This window comes from Numenius arquata, chromosome 16 (genome assembly GCF_964106895.1).
Source record: "Numenius arquata chromosome 16, bNumArq3.hap1.1, whole genome shotgun sequence".
NCBI classification, from domain to species: Eukaryota; Metazoa; Chordata; class Aves; order Charadriiformes; family Scolopacidae; genus Numenius; species Numenius arquata.
In genome coordinates this window covers 16,418,532-16,438,725 of record NC_133591.1, presented here as the reverse complement: position 1 = coordinate 16,438,725, position 20,194 = coordinate 16,418,532, and the positions used below count along the sequence as shown (strand labels likewise).

At 51.4% G+C, this 20,194-nt stretch overlaps 1 protein-coding gene across 1 annotated transcript; it reads left to right on the top strand.

Moving 5' to 3' along the window:
* The first annotated feature begins 4,475 nt into the window (after window positions 1–4,475).
* On the top strand, window positions 4,476–18,003 carry LOC141472620 (membrane-anchored junction protein-like). The gene is made up of 10 exons (XM_074159772.1): window positions 4,476–4,576; window positions 6,232–6,277; window positions 7,548–7,623; window positions 8,863–8,988; window positions 10,323–10,354; window positions 11,041–11,150; window positions 13,290–13,344; window positions 16,512–16,584; window positions 16,968–17,112; window positions 17,958–18,003. The coding sequence occupies exons 1-10, from the start codon at window positions 4,476–4,478 to the stop codon at window positions 18,001–18,003; spliced, it is 810 nt and encodes a 269-aa protein (XP_074015873.1).
* Window positions 18,004–20,194: the final 2,191 nt, after the last annotated feature.

Here is a 20,194-nt window from a genome sequence, read left to right as displayed (position 1 = left end):
CTCGGGTACCTTCCTTGGAGAAGTCTGAGGCTGCTACCCATGATCTCAGGTACCTCTAGGAACGTCCCAGAAGACTCCAGGAGATGCTTGGGAGGAGTTTCATTTGGGTCCGGAGGAAAGATCTTTACCTAAAAAGAAAAAACGTTCTGAGTAACTTCCTTGGAGGAGTCTGGGGCTGATACCCAAGATCTCATGTCCCTAAAGAACAGGTCTAAAGACACTGGGAGATGCTTGGGGGGAACGTTGGGTCGATCCCAGGGCAAAGATCATTACGGAAAATTAAAAAAAAATTCTGGGTATCTTGCTTGGAGAAGTCTGGGTTTCCTACACGGAATCTCAGGTCCCTAAAGCAGTGGTCAGAAGCCTCTGGGACATGCCTGGGATGGATCTCGGAGAAGAGGACTCTCTTCCAAAGTAGGAAAAACAGACTGGGTACCTTCCCTTGAGGAGTTTGGGGCTGATGCTTGGGATCCCTAAAGGGCAGGTCAACGTACTCTAGGACTTGCCTGCGAGGAGTGTCAGGTGCATCCTTGAGGACAGATTTTTCTTGAAAAGACGGCCAGCAGCTCACACCGCTGCCTGACAGGAGGAACTGGCAGAAATGTCGGATAACAGAGACCTGGCAGAGGAAGCAACCTGTCCCACGTGTCCATGCTGGGAAGCCCCTGAGATCCCTCCAGTGGAAGGTGGTGGGTGGTGTCGCTGGAGCCAGGGCAGCCCCGGGGCGCAGGTCTTGCTCACACGCTCAGGGAACAGCCGATCGCCGGCTCTGGGGTCGGGAAGGAATTTTTTTCCCCTGGGCAGATCGGCACAGGTCCCCGGGGGGTTTTCGCCTTCCTCTGCAGCGCTGAGCATGGCCCCTTGCCAGGCTCCTCGGAGCCATTTCTGGCCAGCGACTCCCTGCTCTTACAGGACCGGGAGTCCAGCTGCGCCCTCCATCCCTCCGCCTCTCCTCCTGGCGCCAGCTTGGCAGGGGAACCTCAAGGACCTCCACACATGAGGTCACCTGGGGGTCTTCTGCCCTGCGCTAATCACGGGCTGCTCGGAAAGGCTGCAGGCACGATGCTCCATCAGATGGAAGGAGCCACCGCTTGCTGCAATAAAAGCGGAGCCTTGGCCTCCTCTGCCCGAGTCGCTGTTTGTGTCCCGTCTGTCCTGCTCGCAGCCCCGGAGCATCTCCCCCGGCCCGGGCCCGACCCTGTGCCCGGGGCCCAGGGCTGCGCCCGCACACCCTGCCCACGCCGGGGGAGCCCAGCAGCCTCTGCCCCGCCGGCAGCCTGGCTTTCCCCGGGCCTGTCCCCGCGGGCAGGGAGGGCGCGGGAGCCTGTGGCCACGGCCCGGCCCCTCTCCGCACCCCCCCTTCCCAGCGGGCAGCCCGCTGCCTGCCGCCCTGCCGGAGCCCAGCCCCAGCAGCAGCGGGCAGGGCCGTGCCCGGGGCTCCGCAGGGGCTGCGGGGAGGGGGGAAAGGAGGGGCGCACCGCTGCCCCCGGCCTGGCCGGCACCCAGCCCTTTCCCGCGGGCAGCGGCAGGCTCTGCCGTGGCCGTGCCCGGGCCCAGCCGGCAGGGCCGCTCGGCGCCGGCAGCGGCAGGAGGAGCTGCTCTCCGGGAGAGCGCTCGGGCCCGGCCCCGCACCCGGTCCCGGGGGCACCCGCCGGCTCGGCCTGGGGATGCCCGAGGGCTGCGCCTCCGCCCGCTCCCGCGGGGACCCGCTCCCCGGCCTCTTGGCCCGACGCTTCTGCCCTCGGGCCCTGCCGCTGCCCCCCGCGGCCTCCGCCGAGCCAGGCCCACTCGCCCGCTGCCCGCAGCTTGGGGCCCTGCCCGCGGCCCCCGCCTGCACCCACCGGGACCCCCGGCCCCCTCCGCGCCCAGACCTGCCCCGCCGCTCCCCGGGCCTCCTCCCGCACGGGCTGCCCGGCTCCGCAGGGCTCGCACCTCAGTGGAGCCGAGCCGAGCCGAACCTAGCCGAGCGCAGCCGAACCCACCCGAGCCGAGCCGAACCCAGCCCACCGCGCGGTTCCTCCCGCCGCGGGCGATGGCGGGCGGGAAGCGGCTCCCGGGCACCGGGCGCTGCAGCTCCTCGTCCTGCTCCACGAGGGCAGGTGCTGGGTCGGGAGGTCTCCGAGCCCGCCCTCGTGCCAGTGGCGTCCCTGGCAAGGGCCTGTGGCCCAACACCGATGTGCTGGCGACCCCGGGAGCCGGGCCGGGGTTATGTGAGGGGTCCCGGGTGGCAGGCGTGGCTGGAACGGGCAGTGCCACCTCCCAGGGACGGGTGACGGCTGGCCGAGGAGAGAAGTACCCCCTGAGAGCTCTGCCTGTCCTCTGCACCTGCCGGAGCAGGTAGGTTCCACCCAGGAGAGAACGCGGTGCTGCTCCATCCTTCCCCGGCTTCTGCACCTCTTGCCCAGCCCCAGCGTCTCCTGCTCCTTTGGGATCCTCTGGCTCTGGAGGTGCCCCTTGGTGCCCAGCCAGCTCGTCTGGGACACCCGTTCCTGGGGCAGAGCACTTCTGGGGAGCAGTCAGTGCCAACAGCATCCCTGGCAAGGGCCTGAGGCCCAATGCTGATGGCAACCCTTCCCCATCCTGCTGGGGGGGTGAGGATGGGGCTGTGCTCGTGGCTGGGTGAGAGCACTGAGGGTCAGGGGGTGCTGTGCCCATGGCAGGTGCCATGCCTGCAGGGATGCCGTGCCTGTGGAGATGCTGTTCCCCTGGGATACCATGCCCATTGGGGCATCCGTGGAGCTGCTGTCCCTATGGGGGACAGATTGTTACTCCAGAAGCTTAAGACCTTCTCAATCCCTGTAGCTTTAAATGAACATCATGTTTTGGGGTTGGTTTGGTTTGGTGGTGTTTTTTTTTCCCGAAGAAGGATGTTTGAGTTCTATAGACCTTTCCTGAGAGGCAGGAGGAGTCCAGATGCCCCCGAGCAGCACCAAAGTGGTACCAGTGCTTGTCTGAGCTGAGTTCCCCAGGGCTGGCCGTCAGAAACCAGTGAGCACTGGGTCCCTCGTGGTTCAACAAGGAGCAGCTCTTCATTATAATGACGTTTACAGAGCAAAGGGACATTCTGTCCTGCCCTGAGGAGGCAGATCAGGGCCTGCTTGGGTTGTGTGTTTAGGTTTGTATTTTGTTAATCAGAAGCCTTTTATACCAAAGTCTGGTTTTGCGGTTGGCGCAAGAGAACTAATTGGGATTTTGTTTTTCCTACAGATGTCGTTGTCGGGCTTTCACGTATAAAAAGTAGCTTCTTTTTGATCACTGCTCGGCTGGGTCAGTGCTCGTCAGAGCTTTCCAGCTGTGTCTGCTTGAGAAGTACCCCACGGCTGCCAGAAAGGCTCCAGACAGCTACGGAACACGGTGTTTGCTCTTAAAGACCCCAGCTGAGACTAAGGCTGCTGCTGTTGCGTTTCTGTGACCCTCCCGGGAATCCCTGTGTGTATGTGTGTGTAGCGGGAGAATGAAAAAATCTCTGGGAGTCTTTGCGTGAAAGCTGCCTAAAGCAAGAAAAGGCAAACCTGACGTCAAAAATTTGGGAGAGAAAGGGATGAGCTACCGAGGGATGGTCATTAGGCACCAGAGCTAACGCTGACTTGAGAGGCCCGGGCAGAGTCCAGTCCCCTTTGACAGCAGTGGCAAGCCCTGCCACAAGGCAAAAGCCAACTCCTCTGGGGCTGTGGGCTCCTGCCGGACCCCCTGGGGCACTCCGAGCCCCCAACGACAGCTGCCTCTGAAGCGCAGCAGCGGCAGAGCCGCCGGTGGCCGCGGGGAGCCGGGGCGAAAGGAGCTCGGCCGGGCCCCGTCCGGCTCCCGTCGGCCGGGCTCGGCTCCAGCCTTCTCCCGGCCCGGCCCCGCCTGAGGTAAGGTCGGGCGGCGGGCGCGGCGGGGGCTTCCGGGGCCTCCCGGCGGTCGCCAGCGCCGGGGCTGCCCGGGGGCCTCGGGGCCGGCGGCGGGGCTGAGGAGGCGGCGGCATCTCCCCTCGGCGCCGGCCCCCGGGCTCTCCCTCCGCCCCGGGACTGCGGGGGCCGCAGGCGCTGGGGGGGCGGCGGGGCGAGGCGTTTCTCCGGGCTGTACCCGCGGGGGCTGCGGGGGACGCCACAGCCGGGTGGTCCCTGAGGGCCGGGGTCGGTCCTGGGCTGCCACACGGCCCTGCCGGGGCCTCGTCGACATCCCCCGGGGCGAGAGGCCTTGTCGGCCTCGAGGACGTTGGTGGGGACATCGCCGGAGCAGTGTGGCTGGAGGCGGGTGGCCGTCGGCTGGAAGTCTGTCCTCGAATCCTGCTCAAAACCGCTCTGCTTTATTGGAAATGACACCTGAATCCGCGATTTTCTGGCTGGTGGGAGGCCTGTTCTCCCTGCAGATGAGGAATCCCTGCTCACCATCCTTTCTTCTGGTAGGACAGCGTGAGATCTGGTGAAGGCTTTTAGTCGTTGACTTTTGACTCTCCTGCTCCCCTAGGCTACATCCAGGAAGGAGGAAAGATGTCACTGAAACCATTTACCTATCCCTTGCCTGAAACAAGGTTCCTTCATGCAGGCGGGCTTGTGTACAAATTTAAAATCCGGTACGGCAACTTCAGCAGGTAAGTGTGGGAAAGGCACAGTCAGCCTGGGTGCGATGGCTGCGTGTTGCAGTGAGTGAATACGAGACACAAAACTCAGGTTTGGGGGCTCCTCTGTCCTGCCTTCTTCCACTAACTATGAAAGCGGTCGCTTAAAAGTCGCTGCTGCACTCGCACAGGCTGAACGTTGGCCTGAGAGACTAATTTGAGCTGTATAAAATGCTCCTGTGTCACTGCCACGTCTGGGTTTTGTGCTTCAGTGGAACGAGAGGCTGTTTTTACTGATAGCGTTTTATGATTTTGTAAGTGTTTACTTGAGAAGCTCTAGAGCCTTTGTTACGGTTTAACCCCAGCCAACAGCTAAGCCCCACGTGGCCACTTGCTCAGTGTCCCGCAGTGGGGTGAGGGAGAGAATCAGAAGGGTGGAAGTAAGGATAAAGTGGGTTGAGATAAAGACAGTTTAATAAGTAAAGCAAAAGCCGTGTGCACAAACGAAATCGGGAAGTCCTTCGGTGCTTCCCATCAGCAGGCGGGTGTTTAATCTCCAGGAAAGCCGGGCTCCGTCACACCTAAGAGTTACTTGGGAAGACAAATGTCCACACTGCAGACCTAAAAGAAAATAACCCTCCCTCCTCCCCACCCCCTCACACTCCCCCCAACCGACGAGTCCCCGGCAGTCAGAGAGCAGGTCTGACACCCTTGGCGTGAGACCCTGGGTGGTGCCTTGCTTTCTTCCATTCTTTCCACCCTCGTCTCCTCATCGCCGTGGCAATGTCCCCTCCTGAATTGTGTTTCCCTGCTGATTGCTGAAGACTTCGTGACCACAGCCTAATTCTTGGGTGGGTGATGTCTGTCGTGCTGTGCTGTGTAATTCCTGTCATTGACTTGCTCTTTATCAAGCAAGGAGAGAGCCTTTCCGAAGAGGAAGGCAAGTTCTCGTCTCTGCTGGAGTTCTGGCTGGGGACCCTGAATGTGGAGGATGTGAGAATGGCTGCCTCCCAGGGCATATACCAGAGAATACTCGCATGCCATAATTCCTTACGCTCCACTGTATTTACTTATTTCCAAGTAACAGTTATGTGATTTGTTTGCTTTTTGATGGATTTGGATTTTCCTTAAGGCCTTCTCTCTCCCTCTGCCTTTTGTTGTTGGCCGATACCTTGCAGCAAACAAGTTGGAGAAGCCAGCTTACAAAAGACGTGCAGAGTTTGCTGCAGGCAATACACAGCTCCCAGCATCACAGGGCTTAGCTCCAGTGCTGTGAAGGCCCGTTCCTCGGCAGGTTTGCACCGTGGAGGGGATTAAGAGACGTGTCCTGCTGGTTCCTTCTTGTAGGCCCTTGAGTGGAATGGCATCGCCATAGGCTGGAAGACAGGTACTGGTTTGAGGGCACCTGGTCAACAACCCTGTCCTAAAGGTTACTGAGGATGGACTGAAAAGATCTGATCTCCCATACATTGTATCCTCACACAAAATATAAAGGGGCAGAAAACCAAAGAGAAACAGTCCTCGTGGAATAATGGATATCTTTTACAAGCAATAAATTGGGAGTTCATCTGTCTGCAAAGTATTTTCTCTGTGCAATGGGAATTGTAGGTGTTTAAACTCTTTACAAGGACTGTCGCTCCGTTGCTCTTTGACTGGGCTGGGATGAACTCTCTCTGTTTGTTTCACAGCGCTCCTGATCTCAACACCACCGACAGTGCTGTCCAGGAGCTAGAGGTAGGAGAGGGAGCAGGTCCCTGGGACCTTCTCTGAATGTTGAGCTAAGCAAGTCTTATGTTTGTTATGGGACTGAGGACATTTTGTCAAATGCAGCGTTTCAAGTGAGAGTAATGGGGAACTTCTCTGGAGAGTACGAGGGTGAAAAAAATGACATAAATGAAAAATGCCATCAACAGGCAGCATTAATGTAGAAAAGTAAGGTTTTTATTTGAAGTATTTCAAAGAAGCTACTGACTGTTAAAATTGGACCCATGGAGCTGCCTATTTGTCGAGCTGGTTGCACCCCGTTCCTTTCCGATTCCTGCTCAGGTTCATCCTGCAGCAGCACTTTCCCACGGTTCGGCTCTCAGCCCCAGACCTGGCCAGTGCTTTTAGCTTCTCAGGCCAGACGAGCTGTCACTCCCTCCTGTTGGTTCAGGAGCTGCGGTGCTGCTGGTGAGCGAGCCTGGCAGCAGCTCATCTACCGCTCGATTGCACATGCTTCCCTCCCAACTGAGGAGCCACTGGAACCAGTGGACGTGCTTTGAATGATGCCAGTACTTGGTGACCACTGATGAGCCCTGTTGGTGTCATCTTCTTCCTGAGACAGACGAAAGTCCCTGCCATTCCTGAGGAAATGAGACAAATATACTGCCTGCTTAAGAATGCTTCCTTACTTAATTTTAAGAAAAATCTTCAGCGTACAGTAATAGCATTATAAATATTATTGAAGAAAATGTGCTGACTTTAATTGATACAAAAAATTATAATTTAATTTTTTTTCTTTTTCACTTTTGAAAATATTGAAAGGTATTACTAGAAAAAGTTTCCCATTTGTAAAGCAGGAGTGAGTTGGGGCCGAATTGCAGTTCCCTTGTAACTGAATTGAGTCGATATGCAGAAAAAGAGGAATATGTTTATTTTCGAAGCAGGTCAATGCTACCTGTGTTTTGCTGGCAAAAAGGAGACTTCTTAAGTGTAAAACTTCTTAAATTTCAAAGCACACTTTCCCTCTTCATAGTGATGCTTCTGTGTTACTTCAAGATTAAGATACTAATTCACTTCAATGTCTGTGAGTCTGTGAGTGCAGCGCACTCTGGGTGATGGGAGGGAGTGCGGAGAAGAAGGGGAGGAGGAAAAGCAAAATATCTAGAACCTGCTCTTCCACGAGTCGTGCAAACTGTAAAGTAATTTTAAATTTTCCCCACGCCTTGAAACTGTACTTCACAGTCGAATTGTGGCTATATTGCTAATACTCTTCCTTTGTTTCTTTCTCTGGCCTCTCCAGGAAGCGATTCGAGTAATCCTTGGAAATCTTGATGACTTACATCCATTTTCTACAGACCACTTCACCATTTTCCCGTGTATCCTGTCTTTCCTACCTGTAAAAGAGAATTGCAAGACAAAGGGCGTTGCTTAATTCAACATTCGTGCCTGGTAGTGTGCAGATCTTTAGCTGGAGTGTGAAGCCTTTGCGCTTTGCAGTTTTACGTCAGCTGAAGATCCTCCTCAGGTGTTGCCTTCACTTGAGAACTGATGTGAAAAGAGAGTTTTGCAGTGTTTTGAGCTGAGTGCCTCTGTGTTCCGAATCAGATTTAGCCACAGAAAATGAACACGTGTATCTAAAGGGACAGGAATCCCACCTAATGTGATTGCAAGCAAAGCTCGTGCATTTCTTGAAAAGGCTGATAAAATGTCAAATGCTCTTTGCAGTCTCAGCAACGTTGGCCACAAGTCGAGAAGACGGCAGTAGTTTTCTCATAAGGTACGTTAGGATTAAATATCGTAGTTGCTGTAAAGGGTTCAAAAGAAGTTACTGTCATGAGGCTCTTGTTGAAGAGAAAAGTAAGTTGGTTGAATGAGACGCCTTTTCGGTCCTAAGGGGTGTCAATTTGGGAATCAGATCAGGCCCTTTGGTATCCCCTCCCGTGGTTCTGGGTGCCCAGGAGTAATGAACATCTGGGTGTTTCCTCCTCCAAGGCATTCCCTTCCAGTCCTGGAAGATGGCCCCATTGCCACGCTTTATAAAAGCAGGCAAGAACGAGGTCATCCTCTTTCTCTGTCAGAAGGTGATGAGAGCAACTTACTCCTGTTCCTGCCAGGAAGAGAAGGTGGCCGAGAGCATCGTCAGACGGGAAGCACCAAAACAAATGTTGGGCTTGTTGGTTTGCTTCACTAAAGCTCAGCCAGTTTTGCCTGCGTGCTTGAGGAGAGTTTGATTCATGGACTTGTATTTCTAGAACTCGAAAATCCATCCCCGTGCTTGGCCAGCACTGGGCCCTGGTGAGAACTGCGAGCTCAGAGGCCTGGTGTGATGAGTTGTCCTGCAGCCTGTGTGTCAGGCTCCTTGCTGGGGCATAACTCTTAGTTACTCACAAGCTGTGGGTGAGTGGGAGCTCTGGGAGAGGGTCACCGGGATGAGTGTTTCTTGTAATGTGTCACTAGTGGTTTTTCATACGGTTCTTACTGATGGATTGTATGTGCTGCCTTACACGCACATGCCAGGTGGTGTGACTTGTGAAGCCTTACCAGAAGACATCGTCAGGGCGCCTGCTCCTTTGAAACGTTAGTGCTGTGTTCTTAAGCCTTAGCATCGTTCTCAGATTGGAGTAAATGGGAGAGGGTATCGAAGATGAGATTCAAACATGAGAATGTCCATCTTGTGCCTTATCCCTACATTTGCACTATGTATCTGGAACTCAACTCATTCCAGCAGAACGTATCTTGTGGTAAGTCACTATGGTTATGTTTGGATAATTTCTGGAAACATGTGTCATCTGTGTCTTGCTTTTCCCTTTCCTTTCATCTACCGTGTCTTTGAGTTGGAGGGAGCAAACCTGTGTGCAGCGTGGCTGTGCTGTGGATTTGAGATAGAGCAGAACAGCGTGTTCTCTTTTGTCCTGTATTGCCCTTCTAAAATTTCCTGAATCTCTCTGCCTTTTCTACCCCTGCTGACTCTTCAGCTAGTATTTTTATGAAGCTGTGCCCAGCAGCTCCCAGCCTTTGTTCTGTAATGCCAGTAGCTGGGCTGGAGCCAGTACGTGTGTATGGGCTGCATGTTTTTCTTCCTTGTGCTTGACCACGTTTGTTGACATTGAACTTCACGCTCTTTGTTTCTGTTGTCCTAAAGAAAGAATGCATTTTTTTTTTCTAAATAATGATAGTCATAATGGTAATAATGATTAGCAAATGTTGTCGCCTCACTAGTGTCTCGTTTTCCAGGTTTTCGGTGAATTCCCTGAGCAGCCTCAGGCCCCAGCTGAGACCTCTGTGGGACACCACATTTAACCTCCTCTGTTGTGAAAACCGAGTGTTATTCTTACTGTTTCCTGTTCTGATTATTGGTCCCTGTGAAAAGCTGCTGGTTTTTCTTGTGACTGCTTAGTGCAGATATTGTGGTCTCCTTTGTAAAATGGAGAAGCGGTCATTCCTTGGTCTCACCCATTTGCTCGCGTGTAGCAGCCCCTGTCAAAGATACCATCTTTGGATGTAAAAATTCCTAAAGGTGGAGAATTCAGTCACTTCCCTGTACACCTTGCTCCAGTATTGAATCGCACTCTGCAACGGTTGTACATTTCTGTTCTAAAATTATGCACAGCATAATGTGCTATTACTTTCAGGCACTGGTGTTTCTAGTTTCTGTTGGCAGGGATTTTCCTTCAGGAAGATACGTATGGATGCCATGCACCAGAGGTTGGCTGGCCAATATTCTGGGGAGTCCATGCTCAGGCTGTCCTTGTGTCTTCCCTCTGGTGCCTAAAATACAGTGATGCCAACAGTTCTTCATTCCTTCTTCTCTTCTGAAGACTCCTTTAATTCTTCAAGAAAAGCAACTGTCCCCATCCCATTGACATGGGGTATTCCCAGCCAGGAATTCTAATTGTGAAAGAGCTGCGTTTGCAGTTTTTCAGTGTCAATATATCATATGCAAGTCCAGCATGGTTTCTGAGGAGTTTATCTTGTTTGCCAAAAGTGAGGTGCAATGCAAAAATGTACTTTTAAGTTGGTTAAAGAAAGTCCAGTCACCAAATATTCACCAAATTTTATAATACTTCTGTTACAGGTAAAGAAGTAAACAAGGGCAGTGATGGACTTGTAAGTTTTTTATGTGTTTTTTGTTTGGGTTTTTTTGGTGTTTTTTTTTTTTTTTTTTTAAAGTTATATTCTAAATAGTGTGGAGAAGCAGAATAGAGATCCAGGCAATGCTCTAGTTCTCCTTTTTCTGGGTGTCAGTCAGGCATTGTGAGGTGGCACTGAATTCTCACCTGTAACCATCCAAGCTGGGAGAAATCGTCCTGTTGGTTCCATCAGCCTTTGAATGAAGTCCTGCCTGAGGAGCCGAGGGCCCTGGTGGCTGCAGTGAAATGTGTTTTCTACAACTCTGAGCCGAGCTGTCAAATGGTTTCTTCACTGTGAGAGTCTGTAGGAGGAGGTCAATATGGCTGAATCATTAAGTAGTTTCCTTGGTGCTGTGTCGTAAACAACAAAGTTAAGCTTCTTTGGAAAGTTTTTGTTTAATGAGAGCTCCGGGTAGGTTTGGTTTTGATCCGAGTGTCTAAAAATGGAGTGAATTAGTGAATATGTCCTGTGCAAATTCCCCAAAAGAAACTCCTGCTCTCTCTGCTAGCATTACATTCCTTTATTGTATAAAATTGAGGTCTTTATTGTATAAACATGAACAATTTTGCAAAATAGGAATGTATATTAACTCTGGATTTTTTTTTTAAACTAGAAAAGTCAAAATCAAATGCTATCAATACCAAGTTTGCAATGTTTTGAAGGTCAAGAGAAGCAATGAAGCATCAGAAAGTCCTGCAGTGGAAGAAAAGGTGAAGAGGAGAAGAGTGGAAGTCGGAGCAGAGACCTCATGCCCGCGGTTGGGTACGGACAGGTCAGTTGGCTACAAAATAGACTTCTAGGGCACATACCAGAATTTTTAATGTCTCTTGTACCTTCCTCCGGTTTCATGCCTGGGTGATCCCTTGCCCCATTTGTCTTCTTCCTTCTCTTCCATAGGTGACAGGACCTAAGCAGCATTGCCCGTGTTTGGAGAAAGTTGTCCCGTGCTTTCAGGCTCCTGTGCCGTTAACTAGGGGTCTCCCTATTGATCTCCTTTGTGTTCACGTTCTCTGTAGAATCACAGTGGGGTGAGACCTCAGCAGGGTGACAAAGCAGGGCACTGGCTCACGCACCTGAGCTGGGGGTGGGAGGGAAGAACTGGGAGCAGTTTTCCAGCTGAAGGCCAGTCTGTTCCTCTGGGTCGGCTGGTGAATGCTGCCTCACCGCTTGAGGCTGAGGTCCCTCTCTGGGCATTTCACAGAATCACTGCGGTAGGATGGGACCTTTGAGATCATTGAGTCCAACCCCTCCTGCTTGATGGGGAGGGGTTGCACACAGAGCACGTTGCCCAGGATGTGTCCCTTCAGGTGGACTCCAAGGGTGGAGATGCCACAATTTCTGTAGGCCGTTTCTGGTTGCCGTTCTTGACCACAGTTGCAGTCAGAAAGTTTTTTCTTGTGTTCAGATTTCATTTCATGTTTTGCAATTTGTGCCCTTTGCCTCTTGTCCTGCCAGAAAGCGCTGTTGAAGAGAGCCTGTCTCCTTCTTCTTTCTTCCCTCCCATCTGGTATATGTTGATAAGATCCCCTCTGAGCCTTCTCCAGGCTGAACAATCCCAGCTCTTCCAACGTCTCCACATATGAAAAGCGCTCCTGTCCCTTCATCATCTTTGTTGCCCGTTGCTGGGCTCACCCCACTGAGTACCCGTCTTGTCCTGGGGAGCCCTGTCTGGACGGAGCCCACAGAGGGGAAGGAGCCTGAGCAGAGGGGAAGGATCACCTCCCTCGAGCTGCTGGCGAAACTCTTCCTAATGCACCCCAGGGGCTTGTTGGCCGCCCTCAGCACGAGGGCGCAATGCCGGCTCATGCTGGCTGACTTCAGGCTGAGTTCTCGATCACCTTCCAGAGGCAGGCCCATCGTTAGTTATAGTGTAGCTGGAGTGTAGCTTTAAAAAAAGACAATTTGTGTCTGTACTTAACATTCACAGGTATCTGGCAGAGAGTCCCAGATCCGGTGGTGTGATCGGATGATCACCTTCCCCCTTCCATGGCGATGGACAGACCATGTCAAATCATCTCCTTTGGTGCCTTAGATTCTTCCCACTCCCCAAGTGTATTTCATGCAGAGATTAGAACGGGAGAAGCCTGAAGCCTTTTCCTGCTCATATAAATGTAGTCCTTAATTTCCGTCTCTCCCATCAGTTTCTAGTCACAATAAAACTCGTGGAAATGGGTGAAGAATGAGACCAGGATCCAGAATGCTTTCTAATCTGTTTTTGCCAAGACATGGGTTGTAGATGCCTAAAATATAAGGCCAGAAAAGGCTCTTTCATGATCCAGTTTGGCAGTCATCACCTCTTGATCTTTTTTTCTGTTTGGACAAGCTGTTTTGCTCACAGTTCCTCACGGGGCATTTGGATTCGTGTTTTCTTGGGGTACTATTGAGAGCTGAGCTCTCCAAATCTCCAGGTGTCCCTCCCCAGTGACACCGATCAGGACAATTGTGTGTGCAAATCAGGGTTGGTTTTCCCCACGTGGGTCACTTTGTACCTCTCTGTACAGAGTTTCCTCTGCCATGTTATTGCTCCGTGACCGAGTCTTGTAAGATCTTTCTGTGGTTCTTTGTGCCCTGCCCTTCTCTTTGTGTCAGTAACCTTATAGGATTTGCAGCTTTCTCAGTTTGCTGCCCATCCCCCTTTCCAGGTCATGTAATGCTTTTTTTCTCCTCTTTAACTGCTTATTGGTTTTACTAGAAAAGCAGAAAGCCTGATACTGGAATGAGTGCCTATTTTTGTTTTTGAAATGAGACTTTAAAGCATGAGAACAAATATAGATTAAGAGTATCTATGTTGTTGGCTAGAGGTACTAAAACCCTGATTTCTAATAAAATACTCGGAGTAGCCATTTACGAGATTGCTTCCTTTTTGTGACTTCTTGTAAACTCAGTTCTTCCTTCTTTGACCTCTTTTTAGAACCGGAACCGACTGTGTTCACCATATGAGTAAAGCAAAGCATGGATGTGAAATGGTAAGCTACAGAATATTCAGAAAGAGATAACAGTATCTGTTTAGTCCTAAATTCTTAAAGCGGCAAGGATAAAAATGCCTTCATGTAGGTTTTTTCTCCTTATCACCTGCATCGCCTGCATGGAGGCATTTGTGATTCCTGACTTAGCCAAGGGATGAATTTTCCTGGGAGACGACACGAGCTTTTCTGACTGTTGAGCTCTGAACTGTAGGGGTGAGCTCAGACTCCTGGAGATGAACCCGAAGGATGCCCTGCCTTGTCTTCAAGACTCCAGTCCTCTTTTCCCTCCCATGCCCATTTGTGCAGAACTCCCTGGAGGGCCAACGGTGGGTGCTGACACCTTGGCATTGGCTCCAGCGTGAGTATTTGCCACTCCCCACCAGTGTCCTTTCTTGGTGCTGATGGCCTTGCAGCATCTCCCTCTTCTTGAAACAGCCTCTTCTCACTGTGGCATCGGAAGGCAGATTTACAACAGGATTGTTCCAGAGGGATTGTCACTTGCTTTCTAAACCCATTGTTCTCCAGAGACCTTGTCAGGAGGGAAAGATTCTTTCTCTTTTAGCTCACAGCTAAAGGCTGCTCTGACAGAGCTGCTGTTGGGCACAGCCTTTGGGAAACGGGGTCTTCACTGACACCCCTGTTCTCCTGCTCCTGGCTGTTGCCCATCCTCCCAAATGTCCCAGTGTGTTTCATCCATTTTCTGGACACTGATGCCCATTCTAATTTAGTTCAAATCCCTGCCACAGTCTCACCTTCCTGGCCTTTTTCCTGCTCCAGCTCTTCAGAGAGAGGATTTTACGAGAAGGCAAACTCATTCCTCTTGGGTTTGTCCACAAAGGAAGTTTCCTGGTGGTATATAAGGAACAACTTCTTCTCCCCCTGTTCCTTGGGAGGTGAACAGTTGCATCAAATACCTGGGTTTCTGCGTGTTTCTGCATGATGACGTACTGCCCCCATTTCAGGAACCTTCTGGACCTCTCCACAACTGGCTGAGCCTTTACGCAAATGCCATGTGTGGGCTTGCTTGAAATCTCAGGTGGCCAAGCCATACTGCCTGCTTGCTCCTGGAGATCTGGTTCCAAAGGTCCAACCGCAGCATAATTGATCTGCAGGGATTCACTGCAGATACAATGGCCTGCGATTTCAGGTGCTACTAGTTGCATGGTTACCTTCAGCCTGCCCAGATAAACTCCTGTATTGAAACGGCCCTCACTTTGTTGTAAGCCCAAAACTTCCTTTCAGAAGAGGGTTTTTTATCGGGTTTGTTGGATTTTCAAGAGAGGAAGGAGACTGCCTGGTAACTCCTCAGGAGCATTCAGTACAGAAGAACTTCTCTCAAACGAGTAGGCTTCTTTGTCTCTAAAACCTGTATCCCTTTTTTCCCCCCTCAGCTTACCTTTGCAGGATTAGTGGCAGGTCTCTACGCGTGCCCTTTCTGGCTTCTTTCCTCAGGTGCCCCAGATGCACTTTTGGTGGGATAAGGGTCATCCTCTGAAAGATGCTTTTTGATATTCCACTTTGCTGTAGCCACTGTCTCCAGAATGCCTCTGCTCCTTGGACAGTGCCTGAGTTTCCCAAACATTAGAGTCGTTGAAAGCTGGAGCTCTAGGTGAGCGTGTTGGACGCTGAGAAACAATGTGGCAGGTGGCAGACTTCACCGATACCTCATATTGTGCTAACTAATGTGGGAGGACATCCTGAGCTCTTTCCAGGTAAACTATGGAACTATGAAGAATGACTCGTCAGCTCAGCAAATACCAATTAAGGTGAGAAGAACCTTCTCCAGAACAGATGCTTGTGCCACCTTGACTTGTACCTGAAATTTGCACTAGTCAGGGCACTGTTACGCTGAGAGGGATGTCCAGACACAAACTGTTGTGTTTATGAATACCAGAGCAGGGATCACGAGTGCCACCTGAAGTCATGGGCAGATGACCCTTCCCTTACATGTGTTTTTTTTGGGAGATTAGAGCCAGGTGCTTCTGTGACATGCTTTCCATTTGGTGTGCTTTCCATTTGCTTTCTTTTAGTTTTCAGGATCAGAAGAAAGATTATGTTTAGGAAAAACCATATGCACAGCTCCTGTGCTTCCTCAGGATTCTTCTGATCATTCCTCTAGGGCTCTTGTTCACTTTATCAGCAGCGTATGACTTTGGATCCAGATCCGCCTGGTGTTTTAGAAGGCATCTCAAAAAGGGAAGGGTCTCGTTAAACATGAAGGAAATCTGTCTACTTAGTACCCATAGGACTGACATTACAACGTGGTCACTCAATCCAGAAGGAGGAGCGTGGAAGTGCCGCAGTCACACGGCTGTTAAGTAGATTGCATTTTCAGCTCCATCCAAACACCTTCTCGGCCTGTGATCTGGACAGCAGGTTGTCTGGGCAGGATGAGCGGTGTGGAGCCTACACAGCTTCCCACTTACCGAGGGCACCAGGAGCGGCCAAAGAAAGAGAAAAGAGAACTGAGAGACGCTCAGACTGTCACTGCAGATAATTTTCCTAACTTAGTTAATGCTCTGAGACTAAACTGCAAAGATCTCGGGCCATCTACAGTCCGGAATTTTGCGTGAACCTGAGCTTAGTGTAAGAGAAACACCATCAGGGAGTGGATCAGTTCTTCTCTTATCTTCTCTCTATGACAAAGTTGGTTTATTCTCTCTCAAAGCTTACACGCCGATTTTGTTGTTTGTGGTCCTTTGTATTGCTGATAGCGTTCCTCATGGGTATCCCTGGCTCCCCTCTTGCTTCTGGCACTTTTCACTTTTGTCCCTTCCCACTTACTCCATTTCCTGTGCCCGTGCCTTAGCAGGCCTGATGTTTAGGGGCCTGTATTGCCCAGTGGCTGTCATTTCCCGCAGCACCTCTGTGTGTTTTGTTAAAATCTCTGTCTATGGCATAGCTGCTGCTGTTCTTTCACTATCTGCTCTGTTAAAGTCTACTCAATGAATTGCAGCTTTATTTTGGGCTTGGGAATGTCCTGAGGAGGGCGAGGTAGAAATCGATTGGTGAAGAAAGTCCTCCTAGTAGCAGGAAAAGAAATGAAAATCACAGAACAAGAGAGTAGACCTTGCCTTTTAGTTCTTAGAGCAAGCAAACAAGGAAAAATCTCCTGCGCAACAGAATTTTACATGGTGTGACGGTTCTTGGTTTCCTTTTCCTTTCAGAATTCCTCCAAAGAAAAGGAGCATGAGTTTAGTCCAGCATCCCTTAGCGTGGGCTGTAAGCAAGAGAGTTTCTGTAAGTAAGGAATTCCTGTCTCGTTCCATTCAAATTGGTCCTATCGCCTCCAAAGCTGTAAGGATGACGTCGGTGTTAGTTTTCCTTTTAAAATTGTGTTTGGTATTTTCCAGCATGTGAGATTAGGCATTAGAACCACCGTAAAGTGGTAGGTCAGCAATGACTTTGGCTGAGACTCTTTTCCGCGTAACACGTTCTCGCCCACGGAGCGAGGCTGAGATGGGAGCCCACCTCCAAACCAGTCTGCGTGGGGATGGCGGTAACACCTCCCAGGGTCATGGCCCTCGGAGCCTGGCCCCCCCTCTCAGCATCGAGGTCTGCCGTCGGTACGCAGGGAGTGTGGAGAGAGCCAGCTTGTGGTTTTGTTCTTCTGTTCCTTATAGGGGGTCCTGGGGAATCTGACCTTGAACAGAAACCAGCAACCGCCCAGGCTGAGGGTGCAACGCAGCTACTGCAGCGAAGGGACCCAACGGTGAACAAAGGAAGCACAGAGTCCGAAGGAAGAGGTGTCTCAAAGTTCTGGAGAAGGTACTGACCCTGCAGCTTTGAGCAGATGCAGGCATGGCTGTGTGCGAGCCTGTGTGGGAGCCTGTGTCTGGTTCTGGCAGTTCAGGTGATTCTACATGAGCTTGAAAAACGGCCACCTCTTTTCTGTGGTTAAACCAAAGTCTCCCAGGGCAAAGGAACCTTCAGGGATGTCCTGTGGTAAGGGGCAACGTTCCCAATAAATGCTCCTCTTGTGAATTGCCTTTGGGAAAAAACCTCCCCACGGGAGGGTTCCTGATCCCAGTCCCAGCCCCCATCCAGTGGGGCTTTTATCAGCTGAGGAGTGTCACCTCTGGCCCCATTTCTAAAGGGCTTCAACGCTCCCCTTCTAACGGGGCCTTCCCGGGATGGACCTTCAGTCCTGTCCAGGTAAGCAGGACCTTTATTTGGCAACTCAGCAACTGTGGCCTTGGTAACCTTGACTGCCAAAGACACCCTTCGAAACTCTAATTAAAGTAGCTGTGCAGAGCGTTGCTCGGCGCTGCTGCCCGAAGGAGTGCTCTGAAGCTGTGGAGCTGTACCCGCAGGAGCGTTCTGTTCCCTGTGCAGCACACGTTGAACATCAGCAGTGACTGTTGGTTTGACTGTCGGTTTGAGTTAGTTTTGGAAGAATTAAAACTCCTTGTTAATCATAATGTGCGCCAGTCCCTTTAACGAGACCGTCGTGGCACAAGTTATTCTTTATATTTCCTCTATTTTTTCAGTCTTCCTCTGTATTACTTTGCACTGGGGTTGTGTCTTTCTGGTGGACATAAATGAGCGTGTTATTACAACTCTCAGAGAAACATTTGAAGTATAATGTGCTCTTTCTGTTGTTGTTTCCCCAGCATGATCTGTTCGCCACTACAGCACCTTTTTGGTGGAAAGAACTGACCTGGAAGTACTGATTGTTGTGGAAAGGTAACCTGGTAGCATGGATGTCGGGTGGTATTGTTTCTTGTGTAATTCAGCTTTTCACATTGCTTGTCTCAGCTGTTCAGTGCTTCAAATGAAATTCTACTGTGTGTACATTTTCACATTAATGTACTGAAGACATTGGGTTAGAATGTCTTTTTCTTCAAAACCTAGAGTTTTTGCAAAAAGAGCAACAAGCTTTGAGATCTTGATCCTTGAGTGTCATAAATTGGGAATGTTACATTTAGAAATCATTATATGAGATTCTAATAAAACAAGCATCAACTTGGAACTGCGTGTTGTTTTAATCATAGAATCATAGACTCACAGAAGGGTTTGGGTTGGAAGGGACCCTAAAGACCACCCAGTGCCACCCCCTGCCCTGGGCAGGGACACCTCCCACCAGACCAGGTTGCTCAAAGCCACATCCAGCCTGGCCTTGAACCCCTCCAGGGATGGGGCAGCCACAGCTTCTCTGGGCAGCCTGGGCCAGGCTCTCACCACCCTCACAGCAAAGAATTTCTTCCCCACATCTCATCTCAATCTCCCCTCTTTCAGTGTCAAACCCTTCCCCCTCCTCCTATGGCTCCCCTCCCTGACCAAAAGTCCCTCCCCAGCTTTCCTGGAGCCCCTTGAGGGACTGGAAGGGGCTCTTCAGGTCTCCCCGGAGCCTTCTCTTCTCCAGGCTGAACCCCCCCAACTCTCTCAGCCTGTCCTCACAGCAGAGGGGCTCCAGCCCTCCCAGCATCTCCGTGGCCTCTTCTGGCCCCGCTCCAACAGAATCAGAATCAGAATCAGAATCAGAATCAGAATCGTAGTGGTTGGAAGGGACCTCAGAGATCATCGAGTCCAACCAACAGTAAAAAAAAAAAAAAAAACAAAAAAAACCCACCACAAACAAAACCACCACCCACCACCTGAACACACAACAACAACAACCAAACCAAAAACCATCACCCACCCACACAGCACCCCACCACAAACCAGTAATCTTGGACACTAGAGCATGCCCTGAAGAACCATGTCTACACGTTTCTTAAATACCTCCAGGGATGGTGACTCCACCACCTCCCTGGGCAGCCCATTCCAATGCCTGATAACCCTTTCAGTAAAGAAATGTTTCCTAATATCCAACCTGAACTTCCCCTGGCGCAACTTGAAGCCATTACCCCTTGTCCTATCATCTGTGACTTGGGAGAAGAGACCGACCCCCGTCTCTCTACAGCCTCCTTTCAGGTACTTGTACAGAACAATAAGGTCTCCCCTCAGTCTCCTCTTCCCCAGACTGAACACCCCCAGCTCCCTCAGCCTCTCCTCGTAAGACTTGTGCTCCAGACCCCTCACCAGCTTCGTTGCCCTTCTCTGGACCCGCTCCAGCACCTCAATGTCCCTCTTGTGGTAGGGGGCCCAAAACTGGACACAGTACTCGAGGTGGGGTCTCACCAGTGCCGAGTACAGGGGGACGATCACCTCTCGGTCCCTACTTGCCACACTGTTCCTGAGACAGGCCAGGATGCTGTTGGCCTTCTTAGCCACCTGGGCACACTGCTGGCTCATGTTCAGCCCACAGTCCACCAACACCCCCAGGTCCTTTTCTGCCAGGCGGCTCCAGCCACTCTGCCCCCAGCCTGGAGCGCTGCAGGGGGTTGGTGTGACCCAAGGGCAGGACCCGGCACTTGGCCTTGTTGAACCTCATCCCGTTGGTCTCGGCCCATGGATCCAGCCTGTCGAGATCTCTCTGCAGAGCCTTTCTACCCTCCAGCAGGTCAACACTCCCACCCAACTTGGTGTCGTCTGTGAACTTACTGAGGGTGCCCTCGATCCCCTCGTCCAGATCATTGATAAAGATGTTGAAGAGAATTGGCCCCAGTACCGAGCCCAGGGGGACACCACTCGTGACTGGACGCCAGCTGGATTTAACTCCATTCACCACCACTCTCTGGGTCCGGCCCTCCAGCCAGTTTTTAACCCAGCAGAGGGTATTCCCATCCAAGCCATGGGCAGCCAGTTTCTCCAGGAGGATACTGTGGGAGACTGTATCAAAGGCTTTGCTGAAGTCCAGATAAACAACGTCCACTGCCTTTCCTTCATCCAGCAAGCGGGTCACTTTGTCATAGAAGGAGATCAGGTTTGTCAAGCAGGACCTGCCCCTCGTGAACCCGTGCTGGCT

What these genes read in the sequence shown, in the direction of transcription:
- LOC141472620 (XM_074159772.1), top strand. Translation starts at nt 4,476, where the DNA reads ATGTCACTGAAACCATTTACCTATCCCTTGCCTGAAACAAGGTTCCTT. An exon ending in CCACTTCACCATTTTCCCGT is followed by an intron (nt 7,624 to 8,862) that starts GTATCCTGTCTT and finishes CATCGTTCTCAG; the next exon opens with ATTGGAGTAAATGGGAGAGG. An exon ending in ACAAGGGCAGTGATGGACTT is followed by an intron (nt 10,355 to 11,040) that starts GTAAGTTTTTTA and finishes AATGTTTTGAAG; the next exon opens with GTCAAGAGAAGCAATGAAGC.